This window comes from Tiliqua scincoides, chromosome 15 (genome assembly GCF_035046505.1).
Source record: "Tiliqua scincoides isolate rTilSci1 chromosome 15, rTilSci1.hap2, whole genome shotgun sequence".
Classification (NCBI taxonomy): Eukaryota; Metazoa; Chordata; class Lepidosauria; order Squamata; family Scincidae; genus Tiliqua; species Tiliqua scincoides.
The window spans coordinates 5,113,134-5,131,839 of record NC_089835.1 but is presented as its reverse complement, the minus strand read 5'-3'; the positions used below and the strand labels follow the sequence as shown (position 1 = coordinate 5,131,839).

Genomic DNA, 18,706 nt, shown 5'->3' with positions numbered 1-18,706 from the left:
AAGCGGTGCAGTGTACGGAGCTGCTGAAAGGACACCACAGATTGGGAGGAAGCAAGCTGTGCTTGCTTCGTGGTGGAAAGCAGAGAACTCTGCAGAAATCAAACTGGTATGGTTCTCCAGGCCTGGAGATCTAACACGGAGGGAAGATTCGCCTGTTGGATTTCTGCCCTTCGCTGGAGCAAACCAACTCTCTGCCTGTGGAACTCTTGGCCACCAGAGCTGCCATCACAAGCTGGCAGGAAACCACAAACGTCAAACCGTTTCCAGAGTCAAACAATCGCCTCTCCTTCACCCAGAGAGGAAACAAGACACCACCTCGTACACCCGGCAGATCAAGGAAGTGAGCCTGGCAATTTTAACCACCTTCATTCAGCTATTGCGAAAGACAGGAGAAGAATCAGCCCTTTGCCCCCAGTTTGTTTCACGACAGCCAGAGGTTGGCTGCCTGCACTCTCTCCTGAACAGATCTCTGGCACCAAATGCAATCTTAAATCACCTTTAAGGGCACGGAAAATCCTGGCATCAAAACAGACATTTCACAGGCTTCATAGGGTGCCCCTGTTTCTCTCTCCACTCCATCTCATCCACTAAAGGGTTGCCAAATTTTTAGCCTAGTTCTGCTCCTCCACTCTTAACACAGCCTGAGTCTCAAAACTCCAGTGGGTAAAGGTTTATGCATTTCCATTTCACCACCAGGAAGAACCTAACTTGCTGAATTTCTAGGGGTCAAGATTCTGCTATAGGCACAGGAATGGGAAACTCAACCCCCAAACTGCAGCCTCTTTTGTTCATTTTCCCTTCCAGCAAGGGGAGAAGTTAAGGGGTGCAGCTTCAGCCTGGTCTTGCCTTCAGAGAAGGGCCCGGAGACCAGAGAGGGTGTGGCACCAAGATTCCCCAGAGCTGTCTGCAAATACAGGAGTCAATAGATACTGACACTCCCCCCCGCCAGCCACCAGCCCCTCTAAAATATCAGTATGTGGAATCATCCACTATAAAAGCCTGGTGGACAGGGGCTCAGGACATACAGAAATAGAGACTTCTTCACATCTGCATGTGGAACTCCGTGCCATAAGATACCAATGAGTGCTGGTGAATTTAAAAGGGGATTAGAAAAGCAATGTGTGAACAAGGAGAGGCATATCAACAGCCATTTGTTTTCATGCGGAGCCTCCACACCCAGGGCAGTCTATCTCTGAATACCAGTGGGTTAGGGGATGCAACAGCAGCAGGGGCACTGGTTTCAAGCCTTGCTGTGGGGTTCCTGAAGGCAGTGCAGGAACCACAACCAGACTAGATGGATTTGGGGTGCTATCCACAAGTCCAAAATCTGAATTTTCAGGTTCAGCTAACGCTCACCTCCCCGCAAGAATCTGCCTTTCTGAAACAAGCCACATCCAGCAAAAACTCAAAACCTGAGAAATGACACACAGGGCTCCTGAGACACTCTACTCCCCTCTCTCCCCCCCCCCACATAAATTCCTTTTTCCATCAGTTGCACCCAGAGTGGGTGGGTGGGCTTGGAATCAAACCCACCTCGGGTTCCCCCCCCCATCCGAAAGCATCTCACCAAAGCAGAGATTAGGCAAAAGCTATCATTACCCAATTACTCCTTAAGTCTCTCTGGGAAAAAGGAGTTAGAAAACACAATTTCTCTTTTTGGAGAGCACCACAGTGGTGGAAAACTCTGTGTGTGTGTGTGTGTGTGTGTGTGTGTGTGTGTGTGTGTGGTGGGGGGAGATATTGTGCAGAAAGTCAAGGGGAAATGGGGGGGAAAAAAACCACATAGGAAATCAGACCCAAGACCAAGGACTTACCGGAGATGGTCAGCAAAAGGAAGAGAAGTTTTCTGATCATGGTGCCAAGGGAGACCGGTAGTCACTGCAGCTGTCAAAGTGCTTTCCAGAAACGGACCGGGTGAAGCCAGGACTTTGCCAAAGGGACCAGCCTTTCCGTCTCCAAAGCGGAGCTGCTGGAACTCGGAAAACGAAAACTTGTTTACATTCAGCATCTAAAATCAGGCCAGTGGCAGAGGGCCGACATCCTTGGGCTTGACACTTGACCTTTTCTGCTGGGAATGAATCTGTTTCCCCGCAGGCATCCAAGGGGGGGGTCTTCTTCTCCCTTTTTCTGCCCCGGTGCTGTAGCTCACTCTTGGGTGCTGAGCAATCCTCTGTTTTGAAACTCCACAACCTGTTCTCCACAGACTGCCAGAGGGAGGGGAATGGAGAGAGAGAGAGAGAGGAAAAAAAACAACAAAGAAATCAACCTGTTTGGCAAGTTTAAACAGGTGTTTCTCAAAGGGGGGGCGGTTTCGCTTATAAAAGGCACCGAAGTTCATAGAGGGTGCTGTCGAGCCCTTGCCGGCAAACTGTCAAGTCATCAGGTTGCTGGTGGGGAAAAGTTTGCCGGTCGCTCCTAAGGGTCAGGGTTTGGGGGGGGCAAAGGCAACTGGGCAAAACCGGCATCATTGAGACATCAGAACTGGACATGTATGTGTCATGCCGCTCTCAGCCAGGTTCCCAAAAGTCTACCTGGCCCCACCCAAGAGACTCAGGTCTTTCCAAAGAAGAGATCCCCCCCCCCCCACACACACAGGTATCCCAAAACCTCCTGAGTGAGGGCCTCTGAGAGGAATTTGATCAGGGGGGTACAAAGTTTCTTCTGGATCCCTTTTGGGGTACAGAGTTCCATTTGGGGGCCCTTCCCTTCTCCAGTGGACCACAATGCCGAAATTTTCAGGGACACCTCCTTAGGCTTCCAGCCCCCTTTTTGATCCCAGGCTCAGGCACAATGTACCTCCTGAACCCCCCTCTTGTGGTGAGATCAAAGAATGTCAGATCCCAGGAAATTTCTGGGCCCAGGCCCACTTTTTGACCCTGGGCCTGGGTACAGTTTACCCCCTGTGCCGCCTTTCCAAAGCTTGTGGCAGCTTACATAGAATCTTAGAAGTGACCCACAAGATCATCTAGTCCAACCCCCTGCCTGTCACACAAAATCCACCTAGAGCATCTCCAGCACCTCCGGCATCTCGTGCTGGAATCCCTAGCATGTATGCACCGCTGAAACAGAGACGCCTGCATTGGCTCGGTCATGTCGTGAGAACGGATGATGGCTGGATCCCAAAGGATCTCCTCTATGGAGAACTCGTGCAAGGAAAGCGCCCTACAGGTAGACCACAGCTGCGATACAAGGACATCTGCAAGAGGGATCTGAAGGCCTTAGGAGTGGACCTCAACTGGTGGGAAACCCTGGCCTTTGAGCGGCCCGCTTGGAGGCAGGCTGTGCAGCATGGCCTTTCCCAGTTTGAAGAGACACTTGGCCAAAGGTCTGAGGCTAAGAGGCAAAGAAGGAAGGCCCATAGCCAGGGAGACACACCAGGGACAGACTGCACTTGCTCCCGGTGTGGAAGGGATTGTCACTCCCGGATTGGCCTTTTCAGCCACACTAGACGCTGTGCCAGAACCACCATCCAGAGCGCGATACCAGAGTCTTTCGAGACTGAAGGCTGCCGACAGCTATCTCCAGCAGGTGTCGTTTGAGCCCCTGTAAGAAGATCTCCAGTGAGCGAGGATCCACCACCTCCCTGGGCCATCTGTTCCACTGCTGGATCAACCTGACCATCCAGAATTTCTTCCAGATGGACATCAGGACATTGGAACTCTGGACTCCTCTCTTGACATCAAACTCTAGCCACTACACCACGCTGTTTCTCATTTATCAAGCCGGCTTCCCTGACAATAGCTGGGTTCTGCTCACACTCAGGCCAGAGCTCTTGATGGGGGAGAAGCGGAGATGAAACGTGGGAATGCAGTACAAACTGGGTCATCTGTGACTTTGGCACCTCTTGCGCTTGGCTTCTGGCCCCAGGGGACAGAGGCACATGAGAACAGGGCGTCCCTCGAAGAATGCCTGGAATGCAGTTGCAATCCCTGATCCAGGGATATACTCGCCCTGATCGAACCAAGGGCCATAGGATGATGACATCCCAAGCGCACTAGACTGGGAGACGTGCCCTGCCAGCTTGATGGCAGTGCTGATTTTCCTCTCTCTGCACCCCAGCTCAATCCCACCCCTCACCCCCACTAAGCCCCACACCAAGCCCTGCTCTCCCCACAACCTCTGCGTTTCCTTATTTGGTGAAACTTTGTCAGCTGGGGGTTCCGCCTTCTTGCAGTCTGACTGGGAGCCACTGACTGGGAGCACTGACTGGGAGCAAGTGAACTGGTGCATAAAGATGCACAGCGTTTGCTGAGCGCCCTCTAGTGGCCAAAGCCATGTGGCAGGTCACCTGCCCAGGAGTGTCTCATTCCAACACCACATGCCGGCAAATTCCGCAGGGCCAATCCCAGGCGCTCTGCGCTGTGACCCCAGGTGGAGTCCGAGTGGGGCGGGGAGAAGCGAATTTCATCTCAGAGTTGCCAGATTTCAAACTGGGTCCTGCAGCTATGCCCTTGCCAGCAGTTCAATCTGCAGGTCACAAACCCTGCAACATTCCAGATTAGCAAGGGTGGTGGTGGACTCTCCCACACTGGAGATCTCCAAGCAGAGGCTTGATGGAGATACTCTCTAGGATTTTGTGCTGGCGGCATGGGGTTGGACTCCACGACTGTTCTGCCAGATTCCTATTCTGAGCTTCACCTAAAGAACTTATGCCCCACTTATGCCTCACCTAAAGAACTTACGATTAGTTCCCCCAGCTTAACCACAGCTAGATCTAGCAGGCTGCAAAAACTATTCACTATACATACCCCAGCACCAGCGGGAAGGAGGCTAGTAAAGCAAAATTCTGGCCACCCCCCTCTCGTAGGCCCGGGTGAGATAGGAAAATGTAAAATCCCAGGACATTTTTTCAGCCCCTACTTTGGCTCCCGGGCCCCCTTTTTTGACTCTGGGCCTGGGTTCAATTAACCCCATGCACAGCCCCTCTCCTGGGCCTTGTGATCAAGCTATCTAACACACAGGAGCAAGAACCATGCAATTTGTTGTGGTCACTTGGCCATTCCACAAAGTTGCTAGCAGGAAGGGAACGATGATTGCTCAAGATGGAACGCCCAACACGCCAAGGGAAGGAAATGGCAATTCTTGAATCTCAGGCCAGTCACCGCATCACAAGGAAATGCATTCTGGGCCTTCTGCATGCCAGTCGTGTTCAGTCATGGGGTGATGACTTCCCCCAAACCCACCCACCTGTAAACAATCAAGAATGACCTGTGCAGGATCCCCCATGACTAAGAAGGTGTGTCACAGGGCCCTTTGAATCACACCACAAACACAGGCCGTGCACAAGGAGTGGAGATTTATTCCCTGGACTTGCATGCCAAATGCTGGCCCCTTACTTGATGGGGTGCCGGTCTCTGCTCCCTCCTCCCCACATTTCCTCTCTGTCCGCTTCTTCCTTTTCCAACCCATGGAGTGGAAGGGGGCAGAGCAAAGGAAGCAAGTAGACAGACAGACAGACACGAGGCCCTCCCGTCAACCTGCTACCTGAGGCGACCGCCTCAGTTGGCCTCATGAACGGACCGGCCCTGACCTCCCACTCTCCAGTACCTTAGCTCAGCACTCTCTCTCCCCCCCCCCACACACACACATTTTCTCAGAGCTAACCAAAGCTTAAGGTGACAAAATAAAACAATTTTTTATTGTTCAATGCTGAGATTTCAGGGTGAGCCAGGGCACTCTCTCACAGAGTGTGAGCTGACCCCACTGTGAGCATAAGCCCCGTGCAATGCACGGATGTCGCACGTAGCTGCACGGACGGCTACCCCTATTTTAATTTCTCCACTTGGTCACAGTTGCCCTCTAGTGGTTTCATGGCACAAACACATCATTCACAAGCCCAGGGAGCAGAGGAAGGGGGAAAATTCGACCAAGGGTACACACTGACAGCGCATGGGCACATATGCTCACGAGTGTGGCTCCGCTATGGTGTAATGAGATGGTATAATGGTTTGGGAGTTGGACTTAGAGCTGGAAGATCCCTGTTCAACCACAAAGCTTCCTGGGTGACCTTGGACCAGTCGCACTCTCTCTGGCGACTCTCTCAAGTACTCTCTCAGAGTACCTCACAGGGTTGTTGTGAGAACAAAAGAAGAGGAGGAAGTGTGTGCGCCACACTGAGCTCCTTGGAAGGAAGAGAGGGGTAAAAAGGTGAAAAATAAATAAACTAAACAAGCCACACCCTGAACTCCTTGAAGGAAGGGCAGTGAACAAACGAACAAGTAAATAAAATACAGAACAGCATTTTATGTGCGCCATGTGCTGACTTGACTTCGATCACTGGCTGAGACGAGAAAGAAGGGCTAGACAAGGACACCCGTTGCTGCTTGTGTCTTCTCGGAAAAGTTCCTGATTATTTTGTTGCCAAGATGAAAAAGAGGCTGGGAAGGGGATTTGGGGGGGGGCAAAGAGGTAGAGAGAGACGGTCAGGAAGCCCAAGAGGGGACATTTGGGGTCTTCCAAGGAAGGGGTCGAACGGAGAGACGGTGGAGGGTCAGCCGCTTGCCACGTTGGACCCGGAAGGGGACGAATTCCTGCGGGCGGCACAGATTTGGAACACTCCTGAGGAGAGAGAACAGGAGAGACTGTGAACCAGAAAAGGGGGAAGGTGGCGGGATCTATGGAGACATGGGCAGGCTATGAGGAGGGGAGGGGTAGCTGTGGCCCAGTGGGTAGAGCACCTGGTTGCAATGCAAACAGTCCCAGGTGCGATTTATGACAGAAGGGCCAGCTTTAAGCCAATTGGACCAATGACTCCCCTGCTAGGGTCAAAAGAAAAAATAAAATTAATATCTTTACTCAAGCGTTTCACAGCTGGCCCTGTCTGCAGGTGTGCCGTGGGAATTTGGGGGAGAGTCATTCATTAGTAGGACCGTTGGGGGGTGCGAGTCCCCCACCAGGTGCCTTGTCAATTGTCCAAAAACCAGTGGCCTTCCTTGACAGTTTTAACGCCTTGTCCGTGCACCATGAGATGAAAAAGGTTGAAAATTGCTGAGTTAATACTAGCTTCTTCTTTCTTGAATCCACTAATTGAGGAGGGGGCTGAGCGGCCACAACACTAGGGAGACCCCATGTGGGGTGCTCAGAACAGGGAAGGGGAGGGACATGTGGAGAAGGGGGTCCGTGATCATGTCAGGGATCAGGGAGGGGAGAAAGAAGTACCTGCAGAGATGGTTAGAACGATCGCGATCCAGCCCAGAATGTAGGACCAGGAGAAACGCCACTCAGCGTAGCGTTTGCCGTAGAAATTCACCGTCACACCAGTATACACCGACACGCCCAGCAAGGCAAAGAGACCTGGGGTAAGGGGGGGGGGACAGCACAAAGTAAGGACTCCCAAACAGCCCTCCCCCCAAAAAACACCTGTTCCTCGAAGAGCCAGTTCTTGGCAAAAACAATTAATGGGCTGGGGTACCTCCTTTATTAGAAAGACTTCAGCTTCCTGGGTGATCTTGGGCAAGTCACACTCTCTCTCTCTCTCTCTCTCTCAACCTTGCCTACCTCACAGGGTTGTTTTGAGGACAAAAGGAGGGAAGGAATCAGGCACACCGTCCTGAGCTCCTTGGAGGAAGGGCGGTGTAAAAATGTGAAAAATAAATCAGTCGGTGTGGAAAGCAGCCCAGAGTGGACTATATCACACAGCAAACTGACATCTCCCCAATCTGGTTCCCCCCCCCATCTAACCTGCAGCACGTACCTGCGACCAAGAGTGTGATTCCCGCAGAACGGGCGCGGGTAGACCGGGCACTGCTGGAGTAGGTGGTGAGCCCCAAGATGATCCCCGCAAAGGAGGAAAGGATGGCGAGGAGCATGAACGCTCTGGTGGCATCCCAAAAGGCTGTGTGGGGACAGAGACGCAAGGAGAGAATGAGTCAGGGCTGAGGCAGGGAGGATTTTTCTATCCACTTACCTGCCTCCATCATGGATCCAAAACCAAGAAGGAACAGCATAAACATAAGAACACCAGAAGATCCCCACTGAGTCAGGCCCAGGGCCCGTCTAGTCCAGCTTCCTGCATCTCACAGTGGCCCACCAGATGCCTCAGGAAGACAGCGAGAGACCTGCATCCTGGTGCCACCCCCTGGTGCATTCTGAGGTAGCCCACTTCAAAAACCAGGTTGCACATTCCCATCACGGCTCGTAACCTGGGATGGACCTTTCCTCCATAAATCTGTCCAGTCCCCTCTTAAAGGCATCCAGACCTTCAGGTGCCAACACCACACCCTGTGGCAAGGAGTTCCACAGACTAATCACATATTGGGACAAGGAACATATCCTTTTGTCCATTCGGACTCTCCCAGCACTCAATTTCAGCGGCTGGTTTGGGTGTTGTGCGAGAAGGAAAAGAACACTCTGTCCATCCCCTGCATCATTTTATACATCCCGATCAGGTCCCCCACTCAGGCACCTTTTCTCTAGACTAGGGCGGGGGGTACAAAAGTTGCCATCGAATAAATCCGTGTGCCACCCTGTGTGAAAGCTAACCAAGACCAAGTGGGGGGTTTTCCGCCCCAGAGGTGGAGGTCGGCCTCCTTACCGAGGGTGATGGTGTGGGGGTGACATTTGCTGCCCACGCAGAAGCGCCACAGCCCCTGGTGACTGAGATTGCCCGAGTAGCGATACTGCATCCAGAAGTCCGTCGCTGTGGCGACAATGAGGAGGACCAGACCGGAGACCGCGCACAGCAGCCCCCCACCCATCAAGCTGAACATCACTGGAGGGGGGCCTTCCTCGTGCAGAACGGCCAAAGGAGATGGATCCGCCGGGGGAGAGGGGTCGCAAAAGTCAGGGGTGGGTGGGGGAGAAGAGCAGGCACCACCGGAGCCGAAGTCCTGCAGGGAGAGAGAAACTGGGGAAGCTGCAGGTGGTACAAACCAAAGAGACCCCAGAATTGATTTTGCTTGTGTTGTCGTGCGGAGGTGCGAGGGTGGAGCAGGAAGGGGTGCCGGCCTCCCACCCCGAAGTAGGTCGCTTCCACACTGCCCCATTTAGAGAAATGGGGTTGCCATTCTTCCTCAGGGCCAGGCTGCACAGGAGGCGGACTGAGAGGGTTGGCAGACCGGTGGATTCACAAAGAAAGGGCAGAGGAGGGGGCAGTGATGGGCCAGAGCACTGGAGATGGCTGTCCCCTCTGCAGACCCCTCTTCCGGCTTACCTTCAGCGCTCAGTCTCTGGCTTGACCATCGTGCAAGGAGACAAAACACCGAGCCAGTTATTCAACCCCCTTTTCTGTTTATCCCGAGCTCTGCTTTTCTCTCCCACCAAAACCCACAAAGGGCAAAACTGCGGGAAAGTCCAGGCTTTTATAGGCTCTTTCCCCCCTGCTGCATTGTCCACAGGGTGACCGGCCTGACAATAGCTTGGAAGCCTCTGGCAGGTCATGGGGCCGCACCTCCTGTGGCAAGTTTCTGCTGATGCAGGAGGCTGCGGAGGGGGGCCCCCCCCCCAAGGGCTTTGAGGCCTTTCTCTTGCAATGGGAATAAGCAGAGCAGGCAGATCCTATGACCCCACAGGGATCACTGTTCCATTGTTTGGAACAGGGCCGTTTCGTGCAGAGACACCGGCTTCCCACCCCCCCACCCCCGAATTAAAACGGGAAGTACGGCCGTACACCTGTCTTTACTCTTGAGTAGTGCCACACCTTGGGTATGACTGGGACAGGCTGCAGGAGAAGAATTGAAGGGCAGCGGGTCAAAGGCAGGACATGCAATCCGGGATGGAAGAAGGGGTCGAACGCCTAGGGGGGGTCAGTCCCACAGGAGAGCAGAGGCAAGGTCAGGGAGAACGTATGAACAGACGAAGAGCCCAGCCGGATCAAGCCAAGGGTCTCTCTAGTCCAGGAGGAGCCGTTGGAGGTTCCAGATAAGTAACTGTACGAAGGTTCAGCATCCGTGGAATTCCTTATCCAAGGGGGGCGCGTCTGGAACCAAACCCCTGCGGATAAGGAGGGCCGCTGTATGCAAATACAAACAGACCTCCAGAACTGGAATTAAATTTATTCAGGTTAATAAAACAAGGTGACATTCCTAGGAGCAGAACCACAGACAGGCCTTCCCAAAGGATCAAATCCATTTCTTTTCCATGCGCTTCCGCAGTTGGCTGCTTGCAGACGGCACCAGATAGGGTCAAGCCCCCAGCAAAATGCTCTGCATGGCAGTCCTGGCTGGGGCTCTGCCGTCCCACCCAATGGGTAGCGTCCTCCGCTCCAGATCGCTCAAGGGCTTTTTCAGTCCTCCAAGTTGCGGAAGGCGTTGTGCATTTCCTCGTTGAGCTGAGCGTAGTCGGCCTTTATCTTGGCCTCGCCGTCCTTTACTGGGTCCTGGGGAAAGAAAAAAAAAACAGGTGAAGATGTCCGAGTGACAGGCCTGTAAAAGCAAAGAACAATGAACTTTTGTGCTGGAAGGCAGGCAGGCAAAAAAGAGCTACCACAGCGGTTCCCAAACTGTGGGTCGAGTAGCTCCAAGCAGAGACTCCAGTGAAAACAACGGGAGGGTGATGGAAAGATCCGATAACTAATTGACTCAAGCCCTGAGACTGTTCAAAAATCAGATCGCTGCAAATTGCCCCCCCCCCCCAAAAGCTCAGCCCCTGCAGTTTGCAAGACGGCTCTTCCGGCCCGCCCAGCCTCACCTTGAACTTCATGGAGCTCAGCTTGTACATGAGGTCGCCCAGGTTCTCCCGGATGATCCCCCAGGTGATCCTGTGCTCAGAATGAGCTGTGGATTCCACGGCGTGGCGGGCCAGGTCGTAGAAGGCAATCATGTTCTGCAGCATGCCCACCGTCTTGTAGAAAGGACAGAACCTAGGGCAGGGCAGAGAGAAGTGGGGCACGCTCAGAGAAGAGCCCTGTGGGATCAGGACAAACGCCCCTCTAATCCGGCTTCTGGCATCTCACAGCGACCCACCAGGGAGCACACATAAGAACATAAGAAGAGCCCCACTGGATCAGGCCATAGGCCCATCTAGTCCAGCTTCCTGTATCTCACAGCGGCCCACCAAATGCCCCAGGGAGCACACCAGATAACAAGAGACCTCATCCTGGTGCCCTCCCTTGCATCTGGCATTCTGACATAGCCCATTTCTAAAATCAGGAGGTTGCGCGTACACATCATGGCTTGTACCCTGTAATGGATTTTTCCTCCAGAAACTTGTCCAATCCCATTTTAAAGGCGTCTAGGCTAGACGCCAGCACCACATCCTGTGGCAAGGAGTTCCACAAGAGACCTGCATCATTTTGCCACTCCCTTGCATCTCTCTCTCTGGGGACGTGATGTAGGGCAGCAGATCTCCCGTTTCGTGGGAGTGCCTTCTACGTGCCTGTACTCTTACTCATATATTTGCAAAGAAAGCAAACATCATAAAGACAACCTACGTTCTCAGAGTCCTTTCCTTGCTGGAGGTCACTAAGCCCCACCACACTGCCCTGGGAATGTCCCCTGCTCCGAGGAGTGGGGACCACCACCCCTGCACCAACCTCAGACCAAGCTGGTCATGCATCACAAAGCAGCAGGGCTCAAGACCAGACTTTTGGAAGTCGAAACCCTGTTATTATATGCTAATATCAATCCCACCTGCTCCCCCTTCTGCTTTGGTCTATTACCATCTTCCGGCCGTATTGCCAATTATTTTAGGGAACTTATCAACCCAAGCAAGAGGCGGGCTTTTATGCTCGCCAGATTTAATATTTTGTAGTCCTCGAGGGAAGATTTCATAATGTGCCGTTTGACAGTAGGACTTACAAATTCTGTTCCTTGGAACCCGATACGGTGGCTCATAATCTGTGCCATTGTCTGGCTCTCCGAACACTTCGTGTTACCTTTTTAGAACCAATTCTGTCTGCCCTCTCTTGTTCACCGGATGACTCCCTGCGTTCCCTTCTGGAAGATACCTCTGCGGTTACCACTGATTTGGTTGCTGACTATTTGTTAGCTGTTATAAGGAAAATGCCCTCATTTATCCCACCAGCTTGAATTTTATGTTGTGATCAGAACCCTGTTGTGTGTGTCCTGTTTAAAAATTCTGTTTCAGTGCCAATAAAGGTTCTCGAACTCGAAGCACCAGGGCAAGCACTCCTGCCACGGAGTGCCAAAGGCGGCTAGGAAGTCCTGACTTGGATGGCTTTGGGGGGCGCTGAGGCCCAAACATAGTGTGGGGCGGCGCAAATTACCTGTCGTAGGAGGAGTAGCCATTTTGCTGCAGGAAGTCATCCTTGATCAGCTTGGCCACCTCGAGGGTGATCTTGTCCGCTTCAGCCAGCGAGGCCTGGTCAACAAAAGGAGGTGAGAGACCAGGGGAGGAGGGGGGGCGAACAACAGGCTCAAGGCTTAATTTCCGCAAGAGCTACGCAACTGCCTGTAGACCGAATCACCTGTTCCAGACACTCATAATCCCCCTGACTTGGGGTGGGTGCAGGGGCAGGTCAGGGGTTCCTCAGTGGGGAGATCAAGGCACTCTGCCCATGGTCAGAGATCTAAGCCTCGGGTCCGGCAGGGCTGGAAGCCCGCTCTGGGGCTAACCACCGAGGGGTCCCCCTTCGCCTATGAAAAACGAAACCGCTTCTTATTTTATATGGAGGTGTTTGTGGCAGGTGAGTAAGGCAGGATTACAGCCTAAGTCTTACTGATCACAATGGGCTTACTTTTGAGTAAATAACCCCGTTTTTCAAACACCTCTTTCTCTATAGATTGATGATGAAAAACATCCAGACCAGTTCGTTCCCGGGCACTGTTGACAGCGACAGGCCTGTTTAGAGCCATGGGGCGTTATCCTGGCCGGCCAGTTCTCGCCACGACCCTGAGGCCTAAGCACCCAGAAGGACCCTGTGTGTTCATTCGGAGCCAGCTGCCTCTGTGCTCAGACCCTCCCAGTTCTCCACGTCTCCCTTCTCCTCCCTGCTTCACCTTCCCAACCAGCTGCACGATCTCCGCCAGGTCCTCCTCCTCCTGCAGGATCTCTTTGGCCTTGGTGCGCAGCGCGACAAACTCCGGGTAGCGTCTCTCGTAGTGCTCGTCCAGCGCTCTCATGTACTTGCTGTAACTGATCAGCCAGTTCACAGACGGGAAGTGCTTCCGCTGGGCCAGCTTCTTGTCCAGGCCCCAGAAGACCTGGAGTGGGGGTTAAGACAGGACCCTTAAGAACACGAAAACATCAGAAGAGCCCCTCTGGATCGACCCTCTAGTCCAGCTTCCTGCATCTCACAGTGGCCCCCCAGATGCCTCAGGGAGCACTCGAGGCAACAAGAGACCTGAATCCTGGTGCTGCTCCCTTGAACCTGGTTCTTTTCTGCACCCCGGACATTAGTTAGGATTAGGGTCAGGGCTGGGATTAGAGGTTTACTGTGGGATGCAATTGACCGGGACACACAAAAAATATCCAGGGATGCCAATGACCAGATCACATTTAACTGGGACACCAGGAGACAAGTACCGGATGTGGGACTAGAGGTTGGCCAGACTGTTCCGACCGGATCTAGGAGTGGTAAACTCAAAGGTTAACTTACCTGGACGATCCCCAGAGTCGCTGAGGTCACCGGATCAGAGAAGTCACCACCTGGAGGGGACACCCTAAAAACCACACAGAAAGAAAAGCTGAACGTGCAAGAGGGCAGTTATGGGGCTGAGTTACGGGAGGAACAAAAGGATGTGAAGCTTACGCTCCGACGATGCTGACACTTCCTTCTCGCTCGGGGCTGCCCAGGCACTTGACACGTCCAGCCCGCTCGTAGAAGGAGGCCAAGCGGGCACCCAAGTAAGCTGGGTACCCGCTGTCTGAAATCCAAGCAGCAGGGTTAGGACATCCCAGCAGAACCGCCAAACAGGGCTCTCTCTCTCTCTCCGAGACCCCTTGCCAGTGAAGGAACTTCCCACATGCTCCAGTGTTTACTTTTCACACTGTATGTCCCCTTCCTCCAAAGAGCTCAGGGTGGTGTTCGTGGACAGAATTACCTGCGGGCATTTCAGCCAGGCGCCCCGAGATCTCGCGGAGCGCCTCGGCCCAACGGGAGGTGGAGTCGGCCATCATGCTGACGTGGTAGCCCATGTCGCGGAAGTACTCTGAGAGGGTGATCCCTGGGGAAAGGCAGAAGAAAAAAACACTGCAGGAAAGGGTTTGAGGAATGGGTCGCTCGAGCAAATGAGCCAAGCTGCACGTAATCACCGGGGAAGGTGGCTTTGCAAAATGACAACATTAGTCAGTTTGATCCAGTAGAACACCTCTTCCTTGTCCCGTGTTTGGGGTGCCGTGGGGTGCTGCCTTGTTCCCCGTGTTTTGGGAAGCCAGTGATGCTCGGGCCAGGGGAGGGTCAGCTCACCTGTGTATATGGAGGCCTCTCGTGCAGCCACAGGCATGTTTGACGTGTTGGCAACCAGCGAGGTGCGCTTCATGATCGACTCGGTCTTGCCGTCCACTTCCATCGTGAGCTGAGGGAGGGGCAACAAGCAGAGCATTGGAGGGGAGAGGGGGACGTCAGTGGAGGCATCCCTAGCCAAAGAGGCTGCAAGACCTGAGAATGGTTCAGGAGTTGGACTTAGACCTGGAAGATCCAGGTTCAAATCCCCACTGAGACATGAAGCTCCCTGGGTGACCTTGGGCCAGTCACTCTCCATCAGCCTCCCCTACCTGTTCTAAGGTTGCTGTGAGGACAACAGAAGGGCAGGAAGCATGCACACCACCCTGAGCTCTTTGCAGGAAGGGAGGTGTATAAAGATGCAAGAACACCTGGATGATTTTTCGCACCCTTTTCCAGCTCTCCGACCTCTCTCTCTGTAACTCTCACCTCCGGGAAGTCCCGCAGCACCTCCGACATCTCGTTGCCGCGCTCGCCGCAGCCCACGTAGATGATGATGTCACTGTTGGAGTACTTGGAGAGCGACTGCGAGATGACCGTCTTGCCGCAGCCAAAGGCTCCCGGGATGGCCGTGGTCCCACCTTGAACACACCTGTGGGAAGGGGGGATGAGAACATGTGGAGATTTTGCAGCCCCAAGATGGCCTTGGGCAGGGCTGGCTTTCAGCCAATCAGACCGGTTGTTACCAGCTGGGCCCTGTGCCTAAGGGTCGCCCACACTAGGGTAAAAATAAACAATGAGATGAGTATTTTTACCAACAATCCTAACCTGCACTGTATCCAGCACAGATTAGGAGGTGGCTGGATGTCATCTTGGGGTAAGGAGGTATTTAGCTTAGGCTGCCATCCTAACCACACTTTCCTGAGAGTAAGCCCCATTTAACAAAATAGGACTCACTTCTGAGTAGGCCTGGTTAGGCTTGTGCCCTAAATTAAAGAAGAAACTAGTTGGTTGGGCTGAAGTTTTCATGGAAAAGTGGGGAGTTGAAGGGCAGCGACTTTGCAGATGGGGCCAGGTCTGGATTTCTGAAGACCCCCAGCAAACTACCCTCTGCGGTCCGTCTCTGACCTGGAAGGACCCCCAAAATGGATCCACGATCTCCATGATCACACAAGGGCACTGGGCAGAGAGGGTGTCACTGGGCAGATGCGACTTGGGTTCTATGACTGGGCCAGCCCTGTGTCCCAGAGAAGCACCTCTCCGCTGTCTCATCACACCTGAGTAGGGAAACCAGGGCTTACGGGAAAAGGGCATCCAGCACTCTCTGGCCAGTGAGCAGCGGGTGGTTGGCCGGGAGTTTCTCTGAGACAGGCCGGATCTGCCGGACAGGCCACACTTGCACCATTGTGAGTTTCTCCTTGATGCCCTCGAAGTCCAGCTCCAGTACCACATCCTGGGGGAGGAACGGCACAGGTGAGAGCAGGCGTAACAGAGCAGCTAAGAGACCAGCCTGCAGGAGCCTGGAAGAAACAGGAGCAGGGAAGACAGGAGGGGCCTCCCGTCTGAGTGATTTATTTACCAGCAATGCAGCACACCCTGCCCTGAGAGAACCTCCATCTACAGACCCAGCACCCTACCGAAGCATCGTAGTTCCCAGGCGGGGCGATGTGGGTCACAGTGCCCCGGCATCGGGGTGGCACCATGATCTTGTGCTTGATGAGGGAGTTTTCACGCACTTCCCCATAGACGTCTCCACCGGTTAGATGGCTGCCAGCCTGAAGAAAGGGGAGAGGAAGTCAACAGGTGAGTTGAGAGGGATCTCCAACTAAAATTGAGTGGCGGGGGATTAAGAATACGCGGAACTCCTTGCCACAGGATGTGGTGATTGCACCTGAAGGCCTTGATGACTTGAAAAATTTGTAGCCAGCGCCCAGCCACCACCCCTGTAGCATCTGGCAGTCAGAGAGAGGCTACCTCAAAAACCAGGAGGTTGCATACAGTCATCATGGCCTGAGGTCTGTGTTGGAATTTTCCTTCATCAATTTGTCCAATCCCCTTCTCGAGACATCTAGGCCAGATAACATCTCCACATCCTGTGGCAAGGAGTTCCACCGGTGTGTCTCCTCCCCCGTTCAGGGACATTGGGGCAAGAGAGACAGCAGGGAGCTTTTCATCAGCTTGGTCCAGCTCTCCGCTCTCACCTGGATGTTGGCACCTGGTTTGAAGTCCCACTTGATGTCCCGGGACAAAGCCGTGATGTTGATGCCCCGGGGGATGTAGATACTGTTGGTGAGCTCGGTGATGTCCTTCAAGGGGCGCTGGATCCCATCGAAGATGGAGCCCAAAATTCCTGGGCCGAGTTCCACCGATAGGGGCTTCCCGGTTCGGAGTACAGGGTCGCCCACACAGACTCCCGCTGCAAATGCTGTTTAGGAAAAGCCGTCGATTGAGAAAGGCAGCAACTGTTACCCTGCACATGCCCGATCTTGTCTGATTTCGGAAGCTAAGCAGGGTCAGGCCTGGTTAGGACTTGGATGGGAGACTGCCTGGGAATACCGGGTGCTGTAGGCTTATACCATAGTCTTTCGAGACTGAAGGTTGCCAACCTTTAACCTTGAGAAAAGAGCGGCTGGAAAGCAAGGAGAGCGAGGAGGGGGAAGAAGAGAACATTGGCATAGCAGTAAGTAAGGCAAATATGATTCTAGGCTGCATCAACAGAAGCTTTTATTTTACACTTTAAGTATTATATTTATAGGTGTGAGAAGGAAACGGAGAACCATCAAGTTCTGAGGGAACAGCCAGACACCTCTGGAAGGATACAGGTTTCCTCGTACACCTGGATCGTGGCTAAGTCACCTTCCAGGCGGATAATCTCGCCCACCAGCTCCGCGTGACCGACCCGCACCAGCTCGTACATGGCGGCACCGCACATCTTGCAGGCGATCACCACTGGTGGCGGGAGAGAGGAAAGGTGGTCTGGTCGCTTTGCTCGTTCTCAGTGTTTACACCACACCTTCCCACCCCATAAAAATCGAGCCAGGGCAGCGAACAGCAAACAAGCAATGACCCAAAACAAAACAGTCCAACTGCAAGAATTAGCAGCACAGGCTATTGGGTCTGGTGTCACACTGTCTCTCTTAAAGGGAGCCTACAATCTGTGTCCAGGGATTGCTCCAGTTGGATGCTGGCTCGTTAGGTGACCCCAGAAGCCCCCCAAGGTCATCATAAGAGCCCTGCTGCGTCCAATCAAAGGCCCATCCAGTTATTTGTTAGCTGGAAGCTGATGTCATTGGGGTCAAAGGAGAGTGATATCTTAAACAACCTGCACAAAAAGGTAGACACCCCTAGACTAAGGAAGCTCATTTACTGAGAATAGGTCATAAGAACATAGGAAGAGTCTTGTGGGATTAGGCCCATCTAGTCCAGCTTCCTGCATCAAACAATCATCCACCATGTGTACCTGGGTGCACTCAAATAATATCCATGCATCCTGTTTGTCTCTCTGTTGCACCTGGCATGTCTGAGAGAGGCTCTCTCCAAAACGAGGAGGTTGCACACAGTCATTATGGCTTGTCACCTGTGATGGACTTTTCAATCAATCAATCAATCCCCTTTTCAAGGCATCTGGGCCTTCAGGTGCCATCACCACATCTGCTGATAAGGAGTTTCACAGACAAATCAGAATCCCATCTGGCAAAGGCTAACAGGCATGCAGGGCAAGCCTACACATGATTACTCAGAAGTAGGCCCCGCTGCCAGGTGAGGCTCCCTGCAAGACTCAGTGCTTTGCACCCCCTCTAGCTACGCCACTGTTCCACACTCAAGTGTAATTCAGAGTCATTGGGAAAGCACACCCACCAGGTCCCGAAACGCCGTGGACAAATCCCATTGTGCTCTCCTTCTCTGAATCCCCGATCTTGGGAAGTTTGGAGAATTCCATGGCTTCAGCAGGTGAGTCGGAGCAGCGGAGGACTCACAAGGGAACAATTTCTGCAGCAAGGTGGAAAAATAGAGGATTAAAATAAGACAACTTTGTGGCCTCCTTGGTGCCTGAGAGGTGCCTCTCCACCTCTCCCTGCCCAGGAGCTTTCAGCTGGGGAACCACCTTGTGTAGTACTTTCCTATGGTGGACCACAACTGCAGGAAAAGTGGACTCTATGCGCCCAATCCTATGCATGTCTACTCAGAAGTAAGTCCCATATAATCAATGAGGCTTACTCCCAGGAAAGTGTGGATAGGATTGCAGCCGGAATGTCGAAAGAGTTGGCGTCACATTGCAGCTGTGGAAATAGTTCTGGGGCAGCACTGCTCTGACTTTCACAGAGGGAGAACCTTAGCAATGCAGAAAGCAAGCAAGGAAATCAGATCTGGGAAAGAGCTTCATAGGCTAAATCTCCAGCCTGGCATGCAGTTGCTCAAAGCACA

At 53.2% G+C, this 18,706-nt stretch overlaps 2 protein-coding genes across 2 annotated transcripts; both read right to left on the bottom strand.

Annotated features, from left to right (window-relative positions):
* Positions 1–6,490: 6,490 nt before the first annotated feature.
* LOC136635236 (lens fiber membrane intrinsic protein-like) lies at positions 6,491–8,708 on the bottom strand. The gene is made up of 4 exons (XM_066610387.1): positions 8,534–8,708; positions 7,694–7,834; positions 7,159–7,293; positions 6,491–6,558 (listed from the first exon to the last, which is right to left on the bottom strand). Exons 1-4 carry the CDS (start codon positions 8,706–8,708, stop codon positions 6,491–6,493), a joined length of 519 nt encoding a protein of 172 aa, XP_066466484.1.
* A 1,514-nt stretch (positions 8,709–10,222) lies between these two features.
* On the bottom strand, positions 10,223–18,221 carry LOC136635108 (V-type proton ATPase catalytic subunit A-like). The gene is made up of 14 exons (XM_066610217.1): positions 18,140–18,221; positions 17,102–17,230; positions 16,483–16,697; positions 15,919–16,056; positions 15,583–15,734; positions 14,771–14,933; positions 14,306–14,414; positions 13,941–14,063; positions 13,649–13,763; positions 13,496–13,559; positions 12,897–13,100; positions 12,164–12,258; positions 10,627–10,798; positions 10,223–10,315 (listed from the first exon to the last, which is right to left on the bottom strand). The coding sequence occupies exons 1-14, from the start codon at positions 18,219–18,221 to the stop codon at positions 10,223–10,225; spliced, it is 1,854 nt and encodes a 617-aa protein (XP_066466314.1).
* Positions 18,222–18,706: the final 485 nt, after the last annotated feature.

What these genes read in the sequence shown, in the direction of transcription:
- LOC136635236 (XM_066610387.1), bottom strand. Translation starts at nt 8,708, where the DNA reads ATGTTCAGCTTGATGGGTGGGGGGCTGCTGTGCGCGGTCTCCGGTCTG. An exon ending in CCCCCACACCATCACCCTCG is followed by an intron (nt 7,835 to 8,533) that starts GTAAGGAGGCCG and finishes GTCCCCACACAG; the next exon opens with CCTTTTGGGATGCCACCAGA. An exon ending in CGTTCTAACCATCTCTGCAG is followed by an intron (nt 6,559 to 7,158) that starts GTACTTCTTTCT and finishes CTCTCTCCTCAG; the next exon opens with GAGTGTTCCAAATCTGTGCC.
- LOC136635108 (XM_066610217.1), bottom strand. Translation starts at nt 18,221, where the DNA reads ATGGAATTCTCCAAACTTCCCAAGATCGGGGATTCAGAGAAGGAGAGC. An exon ending in AGAGGCCTCCATATACACAG is followed by an intron (nt 14,064 to 14,305) that starts GTGAGCTGACCC and finishes GCCTTTCCCCAG; the next exon opens with GGATCACCCTCTCAGAGTAC. An exon ending in TGAGCTCCATGAAGTTCAAG is followed by an intron (nt 10,316 to 10,626) that starts GTGAGGCTGGGC and finishes TTCTTTCCCCAG; the next exon opens with GACCCAGTAAAGGACGGCGA.